This window comes from Vulpes lagopus, chromosome 10 (assembly GCF_018345385.1).
Source record: "Vulpes lagopus strain Blue_001 chromosome 10, ASM1834538v1, whole genome shotgun sequence".
NCBI lineage: Eukaryota > Metazoa > Chordata > Mammalia > Carnivora > Canidae > Vulpes > Vulpes lagopus.
In genome coordinates, this window is record NC_054833.1 from 73,127,941 (window position 1) to 73,146,431 (window position 18,491).

Sequence of the window (18,491 nt, forward strand, 5' to 3'; positions counted from 1 at the left end):
TAGTGAAAATACATTTCTTTGGAAATTGTATTTCAGGGAACCCTGGGTGGCGCAGCGGTTTAGTGCCTGCCTTTGGCCCAGGGCGCGATCCTGGAGACCCTGGATAGAATCCCACGTCAGGCTCCAGGTGCATGGAGCCTGCTTCTCCGTCTGCCTATGTCTCTGCCTCTCTCTCTCTCTCTGTGTGACTATCATAAATAAATAAAAATTTAAAAATTAAAAAAAAAAAGGAAATTGTATTTCAAATGATTAGTATTAGCTTCCTAACTTTAAAAAATAATTGCAAAATATACACAAAATTGTGTCACTTTCCTTCATTAAAATGTTTATTCTGTTGTATGCAACAAATAATAGTTTTTTTTTTTTAAGATTTATTTATTTATTCATGAGAAACAGAGAGAGAGAGGCAGAGACACAGGCAGAGGGAGAAGCAGGCTCCCCGCAGGGAAGCCCCATGCAGGACTTCATCCTGGTTCCCAGGATCACACCCTGAGCCAAAGGCGGACACTCAACCACTGAGCCACTCAGGTGTCCACAAACTATAGTTTGTAAAAATAGCTGACATTCATTAAGCACTGTCAATATGCCAGGTACTATTGTAAGTACCTTATACATATTCCATTTAACCTTTTCAGCAATTTACATGACATACAATTATCGACTTTATTTTATAGTTGAGGAAACAAGTACAAAGAGGTTAATAACCTTGTCCTAGAATGATCTAAGAGACAAAGCCAGGATACTAAGCTGAGTAGGCTGGCACCAGAATCTTTGCTTTGCCCAGTCACAATAGTAAACTACGATTGTCAGGGGTCACTACTGGTCAAAGGTTTTAGATCCTGTTAAATAGTAAGGATCTAATATATATGCATATACATATGTACTCATTATAGGTTAAACATTTTATACAATTTCATGGCAATCCAACAGATAACTATTAGATGGCGATCCTAAATACATAGTTACAGTTATACATCTGGCAAATAACATACATATTGAGTTTTTGATGGTCTCATTTGAACTTTGGGGAACTTAAAGTACTGAGAATAGCTTTGTGTTCCTGGATCCTAATAAAGACTAGAACATTAGGGGTGGTCTTCTGAGTCTTTAGTATGAATAGTATTTAACAAAAAACTTTCAAGAATGAAGGTTGTCCTGCCACTCAACTTCCCATTTAGTGGGAAGCATTGGAGAGAAATAACAATGAAATGAAACTGGACTTTACCTTTGAGGCATTTTCCTGGGTTCTTTTGACTTTTCTTCTTACTTTGGCACTTTCTTCATAATCTTACCCTAACCTTTCCTTGACTTTAGTTCTCACCTTAATGCAGCTTATGGCTTCCGAATTGATTTTGACCATCTTTCTGAGGTATAAACTCACAACTCAGCTGCCATATATGTTTTGCCCCAAGTGTGCTGATTTCATCATTTCCCCCCCCCCCCAAAATTCTTTCTCATTTGCCTTTTTAGGGATTACATGAATCCAGTGATAAGACTCAAAACCTCAAAATTCTGTCCTTCTTTGTGCCCTCATATGCAACTGCTGCCAGGCCAGATCACTTCTAAAAATGTTTACCTCTTCTTTCCATGCCCCCTGTACTAGGTTATTCCTTCATGACCTCTCATCCAGATTATCCTCTCCATTGTAATCTGCCTCTTTGCCCCCTTGGTCTCTTTCCCCTACAGCCTGTCCTGCTACTTGAAAAATTATGCCTAAGAAGATACCATTCTGCCATATTCACAGTAAAATCCAAATTTCTATTGCATTCAGCACTCTCCCTAATGTGACCACAGCTTACCTTGTCCTGGTGCCTCAGTCACTCCAGATGATGTGCCATTCTTCAGACACATTCCTCCGAGAGAACATTTCTCATTCCTTTATCTTTGTTCTTGTCTCTCCTCTGCTTGACATGTTTTCTTGACATGTTTCATTATCAAAACTTTACCCATCTTTCAAAACCTGCTTATAACTCACCTTACAGTAGGCTTTCTCAGATTCCTCTTTTCCATGTTGTCTCGTTCCTTTTTTATGCATTTGTCATAGCTGCCCAACTGGTATGACTAAGCGAGGGTATTAAATTCTGATTTTGTCCCGTGCCTTAGAAACTTCTGACTGGCACAGTACTCCTGATGCCATTGTGGCCAACTCCCCTGTCTGCACATCAAGTCCTGCCCCCTCTCACACTATGTGATTACTCCGCCTGATATTTATTGTTCATTGGGGGAAATAACCCATACAAATTCACTCCCAGAGCCTTTAACAAGCAAAGCCTTTATAAAATAATGTTACAATAAGAGAGACTATAAGAGAGACAGCTACCTATGGGTCACAGACTTAGACAGTAGCAGTACAAAGACCAGCAAAGGGGTGGGGGAGCATGATTTGGGCTAATATTAATAGAGGACACTGCAGAAGATATTGGGATAATTTATCTGGAAACAACTGGATAAATCACTTGGTAAACACAAGTAGAGGCTTAGTATAAACAGAGCACTTGGGCAGCCCCGATCGCCCAGCGGTTTGGCGCCGCCTTCAGCCTTGGGGTATGATCCTGTAGACCCAGGATCGAGTCCCACGTCGGGCTCCCTGCGTGGATCCTGCTTCTCCCTCTGACTGTGTCTCTGCCTCTCTCTCTCTCTCTCTTTCTCTTTCTGTGTCTGTCATGAATAAATAAAATCTTAAAAAAAAAATAGAGCACTTGCATAATGCCAACCTTCTAAAACCTAGTTGATTAATCAAGCTAAAGATACAAGATTTATATTATATACACAAAACAGTAATATAAGCCAAGCAATGATAAGCAAGACAAGTTCAGACCCACTTCTTTCCAGGATTCTGGCCAATAGCAAGCACAAAAAGGGATTATGAGTCCATTGAGAATCAAAGTATCAACTTTATTAATGGAGGAATTGATAACCTCAACATGGCAGGCCCTCTGATAGAAGATTAGGGTAACTAATGTGGAGTGTGCCTAAGACAGAAGTGGAACCTCCTCTCTCATACTGAGTCTAAATCTTGAACGCTGTGAATCCCAATCTTGAACCTGAGGAGAAAGCTGTATCTTTGAAGTAGACCCCATGTCCATGTGCCTCTACAATGCAAAGACCACAGACACACCTATGCTTGATTGCAGATGAGATCTATAGAATGGGCTGGTATCCTTACAGGATGAAATTAGGAAGCACAAAGACCCATTGGACTTGAGAGGAGACCGTTAAAGGGATAGTGAATAGTGGGAAAGATGTATAAGAGTTACATATGGGGATCCTTGGGTGGCTCAGCAGTTTAGCCCCTGCCTTCAGCCAAGGGGGTGATCCTGGAGTCCCAGGATCGAGTCCCACATCGGGCTCCCTCCAGGGAGTCTGCTTCTCCCTCTGCCCCGCCCCCCCACCCCCTGCCGCCGTGTGTCTCTCATGAATAAATAAATAAAATCTTTAGAAAAAAAAAAAGTGACATGTATTATTACTAGTGAAATGTGGATTGATGTTCTGGACTTTGGCCAATCAAGTTTGTCACTCTTCCATAGGGTATAGAGAGCAGAAGAGCTGACAGTTCCTTCCTCTTCAGACTAAGGATTATAAACCTTCCTTTCTAAGAACCAAGTGAAGAATAAGCAATAGTATACGAATACACAACAAACATCGATCACCTCAGGATGGAGTGATTAGGTCATTATTTAAGAGTTCATGATTTTAAAATCAATTCTAGTTATTCCACTCTACATTATCTCTGACAGAGGACCGTCTGGACCCTAGTAGTGGAAACTCTGTACTTTACTAGGAAGCCTGAATTTGAGAAATGGGTCATTTTGATGGGCTGCATAAACATACCAGATAGAATAACATGAACAAAAAAGGCAGAATAGTAGAATGACTGAACAATAGTAGGTTGGACCACGTCATTGACAGTTATGATCACCAGGCTTAATAGGTTCAGACTTTATTCATTAGGCAAAAGTAGACCAGTGAAGATTATTAGGGAAGTAACAATCCAAAATATGTCTTAGAAAGAATATAATTGCTATATGAAGGATAATTCCTGTCAAAATACTGCTCATGAACTGCATCACTATATCTAAATTGCTTTTCATTTGTGTTCTGAGATATTCATCTCCAGAACCAGTAGGGCAGTGTAGAGATAATATTAATGCTACTGTAGTCTTGTGTTGTGACATATTATCATATTGAACATAGTTATTTGTTTTTCCTGGATCCTGAATTTGGCCTCAGAATCTTTCTCAACACTTCTAGCAGCCCTGATGAACTTGTAAAACTCCTTCGCATGGTCTGGCATTATAACAGAGGACAGGATTTGGATTACATGTCTAGCACCAGTTCTGCTACCTACTTAGCTCTGTGGCCTTAATAAGGCACTTGGCTCCCCTAAACCTTAACTATAAAATGGGACTGATCCTTACCTTGTGGGATTCTACAAGATAAGCTTAACTAGCACCTCCCCCACAGTAACTATGTAATGATAGTCTTACTTTTCTGTATAGTATTGTCATTAGTTCTGATAACTCTGGATCGGTGACCTCTAGGGATATCAAATGAACACCAGAGTGCTTAAAATCTCCTCTAGGAATTCAGACCAGGCTCAACTTGGCAAGAGATGGTGGTGTTCAAGTTGGCAACCTACCTCCTGGGACAAAGAATATATGTGGATTCTCATGAATAGGGAAATATAGGAGCCTACCATCATTACCTCTTAATAGCTGCACACATAAGCATGGTAGGGGTATTTCAGGAGTGAAAGGTCCAGATGCCCTATGGGAAACATGCCATCACTTGCCAATGGCTGCTTGGGGGGGAGGTTTCCTCACCCAGAGGTCTGGAGCCAAACGGCAAGAACGTCTGCCACCACTGGGAGGCCCCCGAGGGACATGCTCCGAATAGGAATGCCAGTAAATTCGGTCTCTTTTTTTGGGGGGCAGCTGTTGGAGGAAACACCTGCTGAAAGGCCCTTAAGGCTTATAGACCAAAGGCATGTAGATTTTGGTGTTTTCAGCAAGTGGGTCATGTAGGAGTTTCAGAGATCTCTCAGAAGTATCCCAAGACTGATCTTCAAAGTGGAGAGTGCGATGTCTGAGTAACCCTATTGACAGTTATTTATGAAGATGAATCTTGTTAGAAGACCCAAAAATGAACAAATGAGAGTGCCAGTATCTCCTCTAGGTGCCAGATCACATGGTAATGGGTGTTTGAACCATGGAAGTAATGCATGAGAGGCATGTTAATTTGGAAACTAGTTCTTGATCTAATAACCATCCTATTTATCCTGCAGGCATTAGAAGAAATGTGCCCACTCTGAACACCAACTTCGTCTGCATCTGCCTGACCGTATTTAAAGGAACAGAAACGTCTGTAATTAATCTGCCCAGTAAATACCAGATCAGAGCACTAGGCAGGTGTGTGTCTAGATAAAATTTCTTGCAGCTAATTTAAACTTTCTACACACACCAGTGGATAATCTCAATGTAAATAATACATTTCTCCTGGACCCTTTAATGTGAGCCAACATGCAGGAGAGGATATTAACTTCTGTTCTCTATCACATACACGTCTGTGTACTTCTAGCTTTTATAGATAGATTTGAAGCATTTATGAAAAGAGCACCTTTGGAAAAAGTGTAGGTTTTAAGACTCAGATTAAATTTAATGAGTAGAAGTAGGTACCACTTTCCCATTGAAAGCCCCAGATGCATATTAGATTCTTTTTAAACTTTTTAAATTTTTCTATGAGTTTATTATGTAGCCACTATCTCAGGGATGAGTTTTTCTACTCTACCTATTTCTATGCTAGTATAGAAAAACTATTTTCAAAGTTTTAAAATTGTCACACCTTCTTTTATAAAATAGTGGAATGCATTTTTCGGTACAAATATATTTTTAAGTAGGAAGTTATTCTTAAACTGAACTACACAGACTCTACTGAATTTAAAGAGATCTTTCTTATGGGTCAGTATGTAATCCCCTCAAAATTATTTTGAAGCATCAAGTTTCTATTTTTCTATGGTGTTCTTTTGTATCATCCTCGCACTGTCACAAAATAAAAGGGAAGAGGGAATCACAGGATGTGTTATAACTTGGGTAACATGGCTTTTTAAAACCTCTATTTTTCTTTGATTATCTCTACAAGGGAAAAAGTGCCATTCCCTTGGTACTTGCCCTAAGTCTTGATAAAATTTGTATATTATGGTATCATGTAAATAAAAATACTATATGAAAATCTTTTTTTTTTTTTTTTATGATAGTCACAGAGAGAGAGAGAGAGAGGCAGAGACACAGGCGGAGGAAGAAGCAGGCTCCATGCACCGGGAGCCTGATGTGGGATTCGATCCAGGGTCTCCAGGATCGCGCCCTGGGCCAAAGGCAGGCGCCAAACCGCTGTGCCACCCAGGGATCCCTACTATATGAAAATCTGAAACAAAATTTAAGTTTGAAAATAACTGATTTTCCAGTTAGAGAAATTTCAGATTTACCTCTTAAAATGAAAATGAGTTTTTAAAAACTATTAAATGACATAGATATTAAATAGTAACCCAATTAACTATTAAATCGAATTCCCTTCACTAATGATTTTATTGGTACTACGTAAGATTTTAAAGGTAATCTAACAAATATTAAGAACACTTTGTGATACACAGTCCTTATAATAGGACATTATCTAAAATATACCAAAATGATAATTCCTTTGTGTTCTAGCATTACTTTGTGTGAAAACTAACCTTAGGATGTAAGCCAAAGCATATAAACTTGTATTAGTCAGGAAATAAAGGGTTAAGAAGTAGATTGGTTGCACATGTAATGCAACTTATGTACGTATGTGCTTAATACTATTAAGTCAGTTACTGTATGTTTGACCTCTTGATACACTAAGCTTTTGCCTTTCAGAACAGCTGGGTCTGCTAAGAATCATTTCCCAGTTCTCTTCATTGTAGATCAGATGACTCTCGCTTTATCACCCTTGGAGGCCACATGAAGGACAAAGCAGAAAGATCCACACACAAAACTAATGTTTATATGGGGGAAGGGGGTGCCGCATGGAGGAAGGGGGGATACACGTGGCCCTGATCTTCCAATGAACATAACAGAAGAGAGACCAATTGAGACTTGAAACCCCTGTGTTACTCTAACCATTAGTTACATCCTATCCGTCTTTTACTCTTTCTATTGAACAGAGAGGCTCCTTTGGCTGTCTTGACTTTTGTAAATGTTTCACTCACTTAGTTGTGGTTTATCATTTGGACAGAATGCTACATCTGGGATTTTTCTCCCCTCCTTAAGGCCTCAAGGGAAAATGGCTTCATATTTGATACATGAACATACACCCTGTTCTCTTCATTTTAAGAAGCAAACCTAAGTTTATTGGTATCAGAAAACTACATTTCTCAGAAACAACCCTTCCCTCTAAAATAAACTTGAAAATCACTTAGAAGGGTTCATTTTTTGGCAGGTATATTCATGAAGTAAGTGAGAAATCTTTAACATTTTTGCATTATCTAAATATCTTTATATTAAAATATCACAATAACCCTGACTGTCTGAGAGAAGTACTTGGGATTGCCAATATCTGTGATCTTAATTCATCAGACATTTTTGGTATTTTGGAACCTAATCCCTCAAAGTGGACTCTTCTTAAATTGGTTTCTAATAGATACAAGATATTTGACTTAAAATTGCTACAAATCTCCATAAAAGCTGCAGTGTCACTCAATATGATTAAATTATCTGGGGAAAATGTGTATTTCCTTATATGTAGGATTTACCTACGAGATACTTTGAATATTGGTGCATTCTATTTTATTTATTAATATTTACATAATACTTTGATTTTCAAACAATGTTTCTCTGGTCCAGCTTTTCAGAAGTTAGAACTTCCTCATCACTGATTTAAATCAATATCCTGTGTTAAACCCATATATGCTATTACAAAAAATAAAAAATAAAAAAAATAGGACTATACCAGCCAGCCAAGATGCTGACATTTGGGCACAGTGATTACAGATGGTGACCATGGACAGCAATGTTCCTGCTGATTCGGCAGTGATTCAAGGCTGCTTTTCTGTGCTGACCTGCCCTTTGAGTCTTTATGCACATTTGCTTTGAGAAAGAACACTTCCTGGTTTTTGCTTCGTCTAAACCTACTTCCTTTATCAGACTTAGAAGCACATACTTTCTTGCAGCCTGTGGCTTTCCACGTCTAGAACCAAATTTTTTTTACGTATATGTGTTCATTGTTTTAAAACAGATCACCGCTTAGTCAATACACCTTGATGTCTTATGAAAGAAATATATTCATTAAAAACATAGGCTGATGTGAAAATAATTGTTTTATTCTTATCACAGAGACTAAAAGAACACGTTTTTCCCCCCGCCCTCCCGAGAGAACAGTCTTTACATAAGAAGCTATAACATGAATATGATACATTATTTTTACCAATTGAGTATGATAGTAAAGATGAGCTTCTCCTAATATAGAATGATACATTATTAATGGCCAAGTTAACATGAAACATGATATGAAGCAAAGCTTATGGAAATGGTAATCTTGAACCACTCAAAAAAGATCAAAAGGATGATATCTTGTATAAAACTATTTAACTCAAAATGATCCTAGAAGTTTAGAACTAGTGATCATAAATAATTTTTTTAAAAAATTACTCCAACCGCTTAAGTTCAGTAAAATTCACTCTTTAATTGCATTCAAGTAAATCAGCATTTTTGGAAACAAAGAAGAACATGGTCTAATCTCTACTTTATTGTAAAAGAAATCAAATTTGAACATGTAATAAGACATGTTCAAACTCCAAGCAGTTTAAATTGCCTTCTCACAATAATTAAAAAGATCATGACAAATTTAATCCCTGAGATATAATTTCTAATGAGTGAAAAATACACATTATTTGCATCCTAAAATGTAAGGAAAACTAAATTTAAATACCAAAATTAGTAATTTCCTTTAAAAAGAAGGACTTAATTCACCCAGTAAATTCATTGGATTTGCAAAAAAAAAAAAATTTAAGACAACAAATCATAGAGTACATTTCCTAAATATAAACACTGGGATTAAGGGTAAGCATTTAGATAACTGAATAATAATAAAACTACAATATGTCATGGCCACTCCATAGAAAATAAAAGCCTCCACTGGGCTTGGGTCCCCATATACATTAACTTTGTACAGACAACAATGACTTTTTATTAATTTTTTCCCTATAGTTTTGTGATTATAAAAATGATAATTTCATTTATATGTAGCCAAAAAAGTTCAAAACAACTTTAAGCACTGTTAATATTTTCACATCTGTTTGGAGATAGAACTAGTTGATTTTCTTCTGGTTTCTTCCATTTTTGAAATCCCACATGATTATAATGTTAAAGTATACCAAGAAGAACAGGAAGTTCAAGCAGGATACAAAACAAATTAATACAGAAAATAAGTCCGGTAATTTCTGAGGAGGTTCCAGTGTGACAGTTATCAGTGTCAGAAGTACCATAGTGATGACTGAGATAAGAAACTACAAGGGAAAAAACATGTTTGAGTACATTAAAGATAAATGCCAAACCAACTGAGCTACCCAGGCACCCTACCATATTGGGACAGTTTAGCTCTCGACTGAGCTTTAAGACGAGGATCAGCCACATCTTACTCATTTTACCCCTGGCAAAGCACATTGGTACACAGACGCTGCTCAAGTAAATGTAGAAAGCAAGCAGTGAGAAACCATAGTGACTTCCATGAAGGAGGTGGCACATAAATGGAACCCTAAAAGATGTCTTAATGGCTATATTATAACAGGATTTAAAGACCTGAAGAGAGTGATGCAGTGCTCATTCCGGATGGAAGCCTAGGAAAGACAGTAACCAAAAAGGCTCACAAATAGGTATAAACAGGCAGCAAATATCCTCCCCAAAGGGAGAATCCCTGAATCAACCTTACTGAAAAGTGTAAACTTTTGAAGTGAAATCATCAAATGTAAAGTTTCAAACTTAAGGGCCACCTAGGTGGCTGAGTCATTTAAGCATCTGACTCTTGGTTTTGGCTTAGGTCATGATCTCAGGGTCATGCCTTGCTTCAGGCTCTACACTCAGCACAGAGTCTGCTTGAGATTCTTTCCCCCTTCTTTTCCCTCCCCCTCTGCTCCTCCCCCCACTCTCTCTCACTTAAATAAATAAAACTTTTTTTTTTTAAGTTTCAAACTTAAAAAATATGGGACTGGTTAGAATGTCATGACACTATGTTCCTGAATGTTAAAGAGGCATGCTAAAATTCCTCCTGCTTTAAACAAACTCCAGCTATTACCCCATTTGTCTGCTTCCATTTACAGCAAAGTTTCCCAAAGTAGTTGCCTATAACCTAACTGCATCCACTTCTCTTCCTATTCATTAGTGAATCCACACCAATTAGACTTTCACCTTTTCAGTTGTTTCAATGAAACTGCCCTGGCCAAAGATCAATAGTGACCTCTACTGTATTAAATCTAATGGTTATTTCTTGAATTATTTGATTTCTCAACAGCATCTGAAATAGCACATCACTCCCATCTCCTTGAAACATTTCTTTCACTTGACTTCCATAACACCATATTCTTCTGGTTTCTTCCCACCTCAATAGTTAATCCTTCTCAGACAACTTTGCTGGTTCCTCCTCATGTCCCCTACCTCTATGCATTGTAGTATCCCAAGGCTCAGTAGTTAGTCATCTTCTGTACTCACACCTTTGGTGAGCTTATTTGGTGACATATATTACCTATATGCCAAAGACTGAAATTACTGTCTCCAGCGTAGGCCTCTTTCCCCCTAAACTCCAGACTCATTCAAATGGATATGTAATAAGCATCTAAAACTATGAATACCAGCTATCCTTAATAAGATTAACAGCTGATTTCTTGTCATAAAACACTGAGGCCACAAGGCAGTGGGATGGATGATATTCAAATTGCTGAAAAAGACAAGAATTCTTTTTCAAGCAAAAATACCCTTCAAAAATGAAGGAAAATTAACAGAAGAATAGAAATAAGTTTAACATAAGAAGTGCAAGACCTGTACACTGAAAAATACAGAACACCGTTGAAGAAAAAGAATATTTAAATAAATGGAAATATGTCTGTGTTATTAGATTTGGAAAACTAAGTCTTGTTAAAACAGCAATATTTCACAAATAGATATACAGATTCAAAGCAATCTTTATCAAAGTCTTAGCTGGACTTTTACAGAAATTGACAAGGTGATCCTTGTCAAGGAAACACAATCCTTGGAAATCCACAATGTCCTTGGAAATGCAAGGAACATAGAATAGCTAAAACAGTCATGAGAAAGAACAAAGTTGGAGGACTCCCGTTCTGAGTTTCAAAGCTAACTACAAAGCTACGGTGATCAAAACAGTGTAGCACTGTCAAAATGATTGACACATAGATCAGTGGAATAGAACTGAAAGTCCAGAAACCAATCCTTAACACTTAAGAGAAGCTAGTTTTCTTTCTTTTTTTTTTTTTTTAATATTTATTTATTTATTTATTACTCATGAGAGAGAGAGAGAGAGGCAGAGAGGAGGAGGGAGAAGCAGGCTCCATGCCAGGAGCCCAACGCAGGACTCGATCCCAGGACTCCAGGATCGCGCCCTGGCCAAAGGCAGGCGCTAAACCACTGAGCCACCCAGGTATCCCATTGAGGTTACTTTAAAGGAAAAAAAAGAAAAGCACAAACAACAACGGTACCAACACAATTCATTGGTGCTGGAACAATTGAATAAAGCTGGACTCCTACCTTACCCCATATACAAAATTAACTCAAAAGGAATTGACCTAAAGATAAAACTCTTGAAAGAAAAAGGGTAAATCTTCATGACCTTTACACAGTGGCTTTTGATGTATACATCAAAAGCATAGGAGCACCTAGCTGGCTCAGTCAGTAGAACATGCAACTTTTGAACTCGGGGTCATGAGTTCAAATCCCACATTAAGCATTGAGGTTACTTTATTCACTTATGTTTTTAAAGATTTTATTTATTCATGAGAGACACAGAGAGGCAGAGACATAGGCAGAGAGAGAAACAGGCTTCCAGCAGGGAGCCCAATGTGGGACTCAATCCTAAGACCCCAGGATCACGCCCTGAGCCAAGGCAGAAACTCAACCATTGAGCCACCCAGGTATCCCATTGAGGTTACTTGAAAGGAAAAAAAAAAGAAAAGAAAAGCACAAACAACAAAAGAAATAGGTATATTGGACTTCATAAAAATTAAAAAAAAAAAAAAAACTTTCATGCTGCAAACACCACCATTAAGAAAGTGACGGAAATCTACAGAATAGGAGAAATATTTCCAAGTCACGTTTCTAGTAAGGGACTTGTATCAAGAATGTATGAAGAACTCTTATAACTCAAAATGAAAAGACAACCTAATTAAAAATGGGCAAAGGATCTGAATAGGCATTTCTCCATAGAAAATATACAAATAGCCAATGAACACATAAAAATTTGCCCAAATCATTGGTAACTAGGAAAATACAAATCAAAACCTCAGTGAGATACAATTTCACTCCCACTAGGATGGCTATAATAAAGACAATAACAAAAATGTCAAGAATGTAGACGGGCACCTGGGTGGCTAACTGGCAAGGTATCTGCCTTTGGCTCAGGTCATGATCCCAGAGTCCTGGGATCAAGTCCCATATCAGGCTCCCTGCTCCACGGGGAGCCTGCTTCTTCTCCATCTGCCTCTGCCTCTGCTTTTGTCTATCTATCTCTCATAAGTAAATAAATAAAATCTAAAAAAAAAAAAATGTAAAGAAACTGGAATCATGTTGCTGGTGGGAATGTAGAATCATATAGCACTGTGGCAAGCAGTTGTGCAGTTTTGCAAAATGTTAAAGAGGATTACCACTTCTGAGGATATATTCAAGGGAAATGAAAAAAAAAGTGCTGATAAATTTGTAAACATATCTCCACAGCAGCATTATTCACAGCAGCCAGAAAGTGGGATCGACCTAATGCCCATTAACTGATGAACAGATAAACAAAATGTGGTATATCCATTAAAATAGAATATAGTATGGCAATAAAAAAGAGTGAAGTATTGATGCATGTTACAACACAGATGAACCTCAAAAACATGCTGAGTGAAAGTAGCCAGTCACAAAAGACTACTTTGTTTTTTATTTATTTTTTTTTATTTTTATTTATTTATGATAGTCACAGAGAGAGAGAGGCAGAGACACAGGCAGAGGGAGAAGCAGGCTCCACACAGGGAGCCCTATGTGGCTCAGTTGGTTAAGCGTCCAACTCTGTTTTCGGCTCAGGTCATGATCTTAAGGTTATGAGATCAAGCCCCATATTGGGTTTCTCATCAGGGCATGAAACCTGCTTAAGATTCTCTCTCCCTCTGCCTCTCCTCCCACGCAACTCGCCTCTAAAAACAAAACAAAACTGAACAACTTACCAAATATTGTATAATTCTGGGAAGAAATTTAAAACATGGAAGATATTTCCTAAGAGAAATGGAAAAGGATTTCAAGTGCAGTTCTTCTTCAGAAGTCTTTTCAAATATTGAAAAGGAAATTGCACAAGCTATAAAAAATGCCATTGTTGTCACAACTGAGGGCATTAGGAGTTCATCCTTCAGAAGAAGAGGTAGCATACTGTAAGGGAAAACAGAAAAAACATCAAGAGACTTGCTAATTCAAACCATAATCACTGTATAAAAATTTTTAAATAAGCCTATGAGAATTATACTGAAAATATTATATGAATATTGGTTTGACTCACCTAAATGTTGACACAAGTAAAAACCAAGTAGACATAAAAGGAATTTCACTCAAAACTAAGCAGACTGGTCTAAAATGATAAAGAAAGAGTATTTTAATCTTAGAGAACAGAATTTCAATTGAAATTACATATGAAAAATATAAATGCATTTTATTTGTCTAATCTTTAGGGTAGCTAAACAAGCAAAGAAAAAACAGCCAGTAAGGTCTCCATATGGATCACTGATTCATTTTTTTAATTCAATCCAAACTAAGTCTAAACATAAGCAAGGTATGAACTCCTCCTAATAACTGAAAAACTGCTTCTTCCAATATTCCATTAATGGATTTTTTTTTCTGTCATATAAACAGCATACAGAACAGATCAGATAAACAAATTCAGATATTCAGAGAAAGAGCTTTTTCATGTTTCACCCTACTTGGGAAATAAATTAATTCCCAGGATAGTGGTTTCAAACTTCTTTTATGATCCTTCATGTTACATATTATTAATCTAAGTTAAAAACTAAAGTTATAACAGATAGGATCGTCCTCTGCCACTGAAGTGAAAACAACAGAGACAAAGAAGAATTATAAGAGGAAATAAGTTGATAATGGTATAAGAGGAAAAAACAAGTAGGAAGCAGCTACGTGAAAAGAGCAATAATACAGGAAGAGGAAGCATAATGCCAATAAATGGAATGACTGGCTTTATGACCGAGTATAGGGTCATGGGTCCCAACTCTGTGACCTCCTTACTAGCACCCCTAATTTCATTCCATTCTGGATTCTACTGTGGCAATGCTCGGGAAAAGGGGGACCTGAATCCTAGTCCCATCTGTGCCTCTTACTTTATGGCCTTGAACAAATGATTAACCATTTTTATCAGGTGTAAATGGAAATCATAATAATAATACCTTATATTGTTACATAATTGAAAGCACTCTTTTGCAAGTATTATCTAATTTAATAAGTAACTTTTAAACCTTTTAAAATAAGGAGACCCAAAATAGTAACAACAATAATAATAGAAACAAGTATTCAACAACTGCCCATCATTACTAAAGGTTTGAACATTCTCCTTTCTTAGGATGACTTTTCCCCATGTCAGCTAGCATATGAAATGTAAAACCTGGGATTACAAACTGAATGAAAACTACTGCAGTAAAAGAAAATACTAGAGGACTTTCAATTTCACTACTTGATTCTTTTTAAATCAGAATTTATGTTAAACACAAGCACATAGTAGGTGCTCAATAAACATTTTCTCTTTCTGGGTCTTTTTTTTTTTTTTTTAAGATTTTATTTATTTATTCATGAGAGACACACAGAGAGGCAGAGACACAGGCAGAGGAAGAAGCAGGCTCCATGCATGGAGCCTGATTCGGGACTCAATCCAGGGATTCCAGGATCACGCCCTGGGCTGAAGGCAGACACTCAACCACTGAGCCACCCAGGCATCTCTCTTTCTGGGTCTTAACTCTTTCTCATTTATTCTTTCAATATTAATTTACTGAATACGAGCATTTATTGAAAACTTATGTACAACTGCTCTGAAAGAAATACAAAGAGGAATATAACTCCCCTTGACCTCAATTCAAGGTACTTAATATTTATATTCAAGCAGCAAAATCTCCTGCATCCTCAACCTCTAACTCTTTCCCTTCACCATCCTGTTGAAAATGAATCCTGGATCCCTTCCCCTGAGGAAAATGCTACCCCTCAGCCCTCTCAACAGGTTTTGTTTCCACAGCCTTGAAAACAGCTTGACCTAGCAGGAGATAACCTCTTTGCGCTTTATCACCTCTTCCACACCAGTTCTCCCTCTCTCCACCCTAACAATCTCCAGGTTTTAATCTCATGTCCTCCGGCTTCATCCCCCTCAATCCTCTCTTTGTTATCATCTACCATCCCCAAGAGTCACTTTCAACTCCGTACTCACTGTCACTTTCTACAACCCTACTCATCTTTATTCCTGGCAATTTTTACATGTAGATGATCTTCCAACACCCTGACTTCTCATTTACTAGAACTCCTGTCTTCTAGTGATCTCACCTTCATTCCTACATCTTTGGGTTATACTTGGGATTGCAACCCCTCCATAATCACAATTTAGCAACTGCATCCTGACCTCTATCTCCTACCTTTTCAGCACTCCGGAACTCCAGAAATCTTTTGATCCCATCAAGACCATCTATCCATTATCCCTACTACGTTTTTCACTTTGCCTCACTCCTTTGGTGTCTTTTCCCCTTCTCAGCCAGCTTCAATTCTAAGGTCAACCATTAAAATCACTCCCATGCATTCACTCTCAAGCCCTGAGCAAGCCTGTTACCCTCACTAGACAAAACCGCAAACCTGGAAAGACCTCTCCACCTGTACTTATTCCAACCATACTGAGCAACTGCTCTTGAAGGAAACATTTACCCACACTGTTTCACTTTGAAAATGTATTTATTTATTTTGAGAGAGAGAATGGGGAGGAGGGGCACAGGAAGAGGGAGAAAGTCTCAAGCAGATTCCCTGCTGAGTGCAGAGGAGCTCAACAACCAGCTCATTTCAACCCTGAGATCAAAACCTGAGCCAAAACAGAGTCAGGCACTTACTTAACCAATTGAGCCACCTAGGCACCCCTGCTTTCACTTTAAATACATGATGATGATATTCAGGGGTCTAACAACTACTGTATATTCTCTTAATCTGTTCACATTGTAACTCCTTAGAATAATCCACACCTCATAATCTCATAATCCCAACAGTTCCAACCTACTCTTGCCTAATGACCTTGCCTTCCACTGCATTAAGAAAATTGAAGCAATTAAAAGGACTTTCACAGATGCCACCATCACATCTACTCTATTCCCAGCATCTTTACCAATATACCCTGTTCCTTTTTATTAAAATGAACTTCTCCTGCATCTTTCCAAAGCCAGCCCTTCCAATTTGTGCTGTAACTCCTATCCTATTTCCCTTTCCAAGGGGCAATTGCCCCAACTCTTAATCTCCCTCCTGTATGATCAATGTTCACTCATTATTGACCATTCCCACACCATTATTTCTCCTATCTTAAAGCAAACCTCAGTTGACTTTAAGATTTTATTTATTTATTCACGAGTGACACAGAGAGAGAGGCAGAGACATAGGTAGAGAGAGAAGCAAGCTACATGCAAGAAGCCCGATGTGGGACTCAATCTGGGGACTCCAGGATCACACCCTGAGCTGAAAGGCAAACACTTAACCGCTTATTCACCCAGGCATCCCTGACTCTACTTTATCAATTATTGCTCTCCCCTTTTCAGCAAAGCTCACCTGAAGAACTACCTATCTCACACCATATACAAAAGTTACTCAAAATGGATCAAAGACCTAAATATAAGAGCTAAATCCATAAACTTCTTAGAAATAACATGAGAGTAAGTCTGTATTACCCTGGCTTTGGCAATGATTTGTTAGATACGACACCAAAAGCTCAAGCAACACAACAAATAATAGATAAACTGAACTTCATCAAAAACTGAACTTCATCAAAATTAACTTTTGAAAGTTATTAAAATCTTTAAAAATGCTCAACATCACTAGTTATTAGGGAAATGCAAATCAAAACCACAATGAAATACCAATTAATACCCAGTAGGATGGGGGGGGGGAAGGAAAAATAACAAGTGCTGGCAAGGATGTAGAAAAACTGGAAACGTCATCTATTACATTACTGGTGGAAATGCAAAATGGTATAGCTGCTGTGCAAAAGTTAGATGATTCCTCAATCAGTTAAATAAAGAATTACTATATCACCCAGGAATCTCACTCCTGGGGATAGACTCAAAGAGTACTGAAAACAAATGTTCAAACAAAAACTTATGCAGGAATATTCATATTGGCACTATTGATAAAAACCAAAAGGTAGAAACCCAAATATTCATCAAATGATGCATGGAGGGCAGCCCTGGTGGCGCAGCGGTTTAGTGCCGCCTGTAGCCCAGGGTGTGATCCTGGAGACCCAGGATCGAGTCTTGCGTCAGGCTTCCTGTGTGGAGCTTGCTTCTCCCTCTGCCTGTATCTCTGCCCCTCTCTCTCTCCCTCCTCTGTGTGTGTGTGTGTGTGTGTCTCTATGAATAAAAAAAAAAAATTCAAATGATGCATGGATGAACAAAATGTAGCATATCCACACAATGCATGGGCATGCATGAGGATGAACCTTGGAAATACTATTTTACATGAAAGAGGTCAGACACAAAAAGCCAAATATTGTATGATTCCAATTACATGAAGTATCCAAAATAGGTAAATCCATAGAGAGAGAAAGTAATTAAGTGGTTACAAGAACTGAAGGATGGGGAAGAGAATGGGGAGTGACTACGTAAAGGGTACAATTTCCTTTGGGGTGATAAAGATGTTCTGGAAGTAGACAGTGGTCAGGGTTGCAAAGCATTGTGAATACTGGTGTATTTTGCCACAATTAAACAAAATGATCTAGACCTATTAAAAGAAAAATTAAAAGAAAATGATCTAGACCTATTTTCAATTTTTCTCTTCTCATTAGTTCTCAAATCCACCCTAATCAGGCTTTCCCCTGCATCACTCCATCAACATTAGCCTTGTCAGAGTCACTAGTGACTCCCATTTTGCTAAGGCAAATGGTCTATTCTCAGACTCATCTTATTTGAGTGGTGGCATCCAATACAATTGATCACCTCATTTTCTTTTTTTCCCTCAGCTTTATTGAGATATAATTGACATATAAAATTATAT

The 18,491-nt window shown here is 38.0% G+C and overlaps 2 protein-coding genes across 7 annotated transcripts in view; one reads left to right on the forward strand and one right to left on the reverse strand.

The window, feature by feature from the left end:
* The window catches only part of LOC121500357 (integrin subunit beta 3 binding protein), a 70,477-nt gene extending 64,249 nt beyond the window's left edge, over positions 1–6,228 (forward strand). For all 5 annotated transcript variants that reach the window (XR_005990368.1, XM_041772011.1, XM_041772008.1 and 2 more), the window contains one exon: positions 5,285–6,228. The gene's annotated coding sequence lies outside the window, so the exon portion shown is untranslated. The remainder of the gene's footprint in view (positions 1–5,284) is intronic.
* A 2,086-nt stretch (positions 6,229–8,314) lies between these two features.
* Positions 8,315–18,491, reverse strand: part of ALG6 (ALG6 alpha-1,3-glucosyltransferase) — a 67,977-nt gene continuing 57,800 nt past the window's right edge. For both annotated transcript variants that reach the window (XM_041771725.1, XM_041771726.1), the window contains exons 13-15: positions 13,765–13,833; positions 13,439–13,637; positions 8,315–9,520 (exon numbers count right to left, since the gene is read on the reverse strand). In XM_041771725.1, the coding sequence (XP_041627659.1) occupies positions 9,323–9,520; positions 13,439–13,637; positions 13,765–13,833 (466 nt within the window). In that variant the 3' untranslated portion in view covers positions 8,315–9,322. The remainder of the gene's footprint in view (positions 9,521–13,438; positions 13,638–13,764; positions 13,834–18,491) is intronic.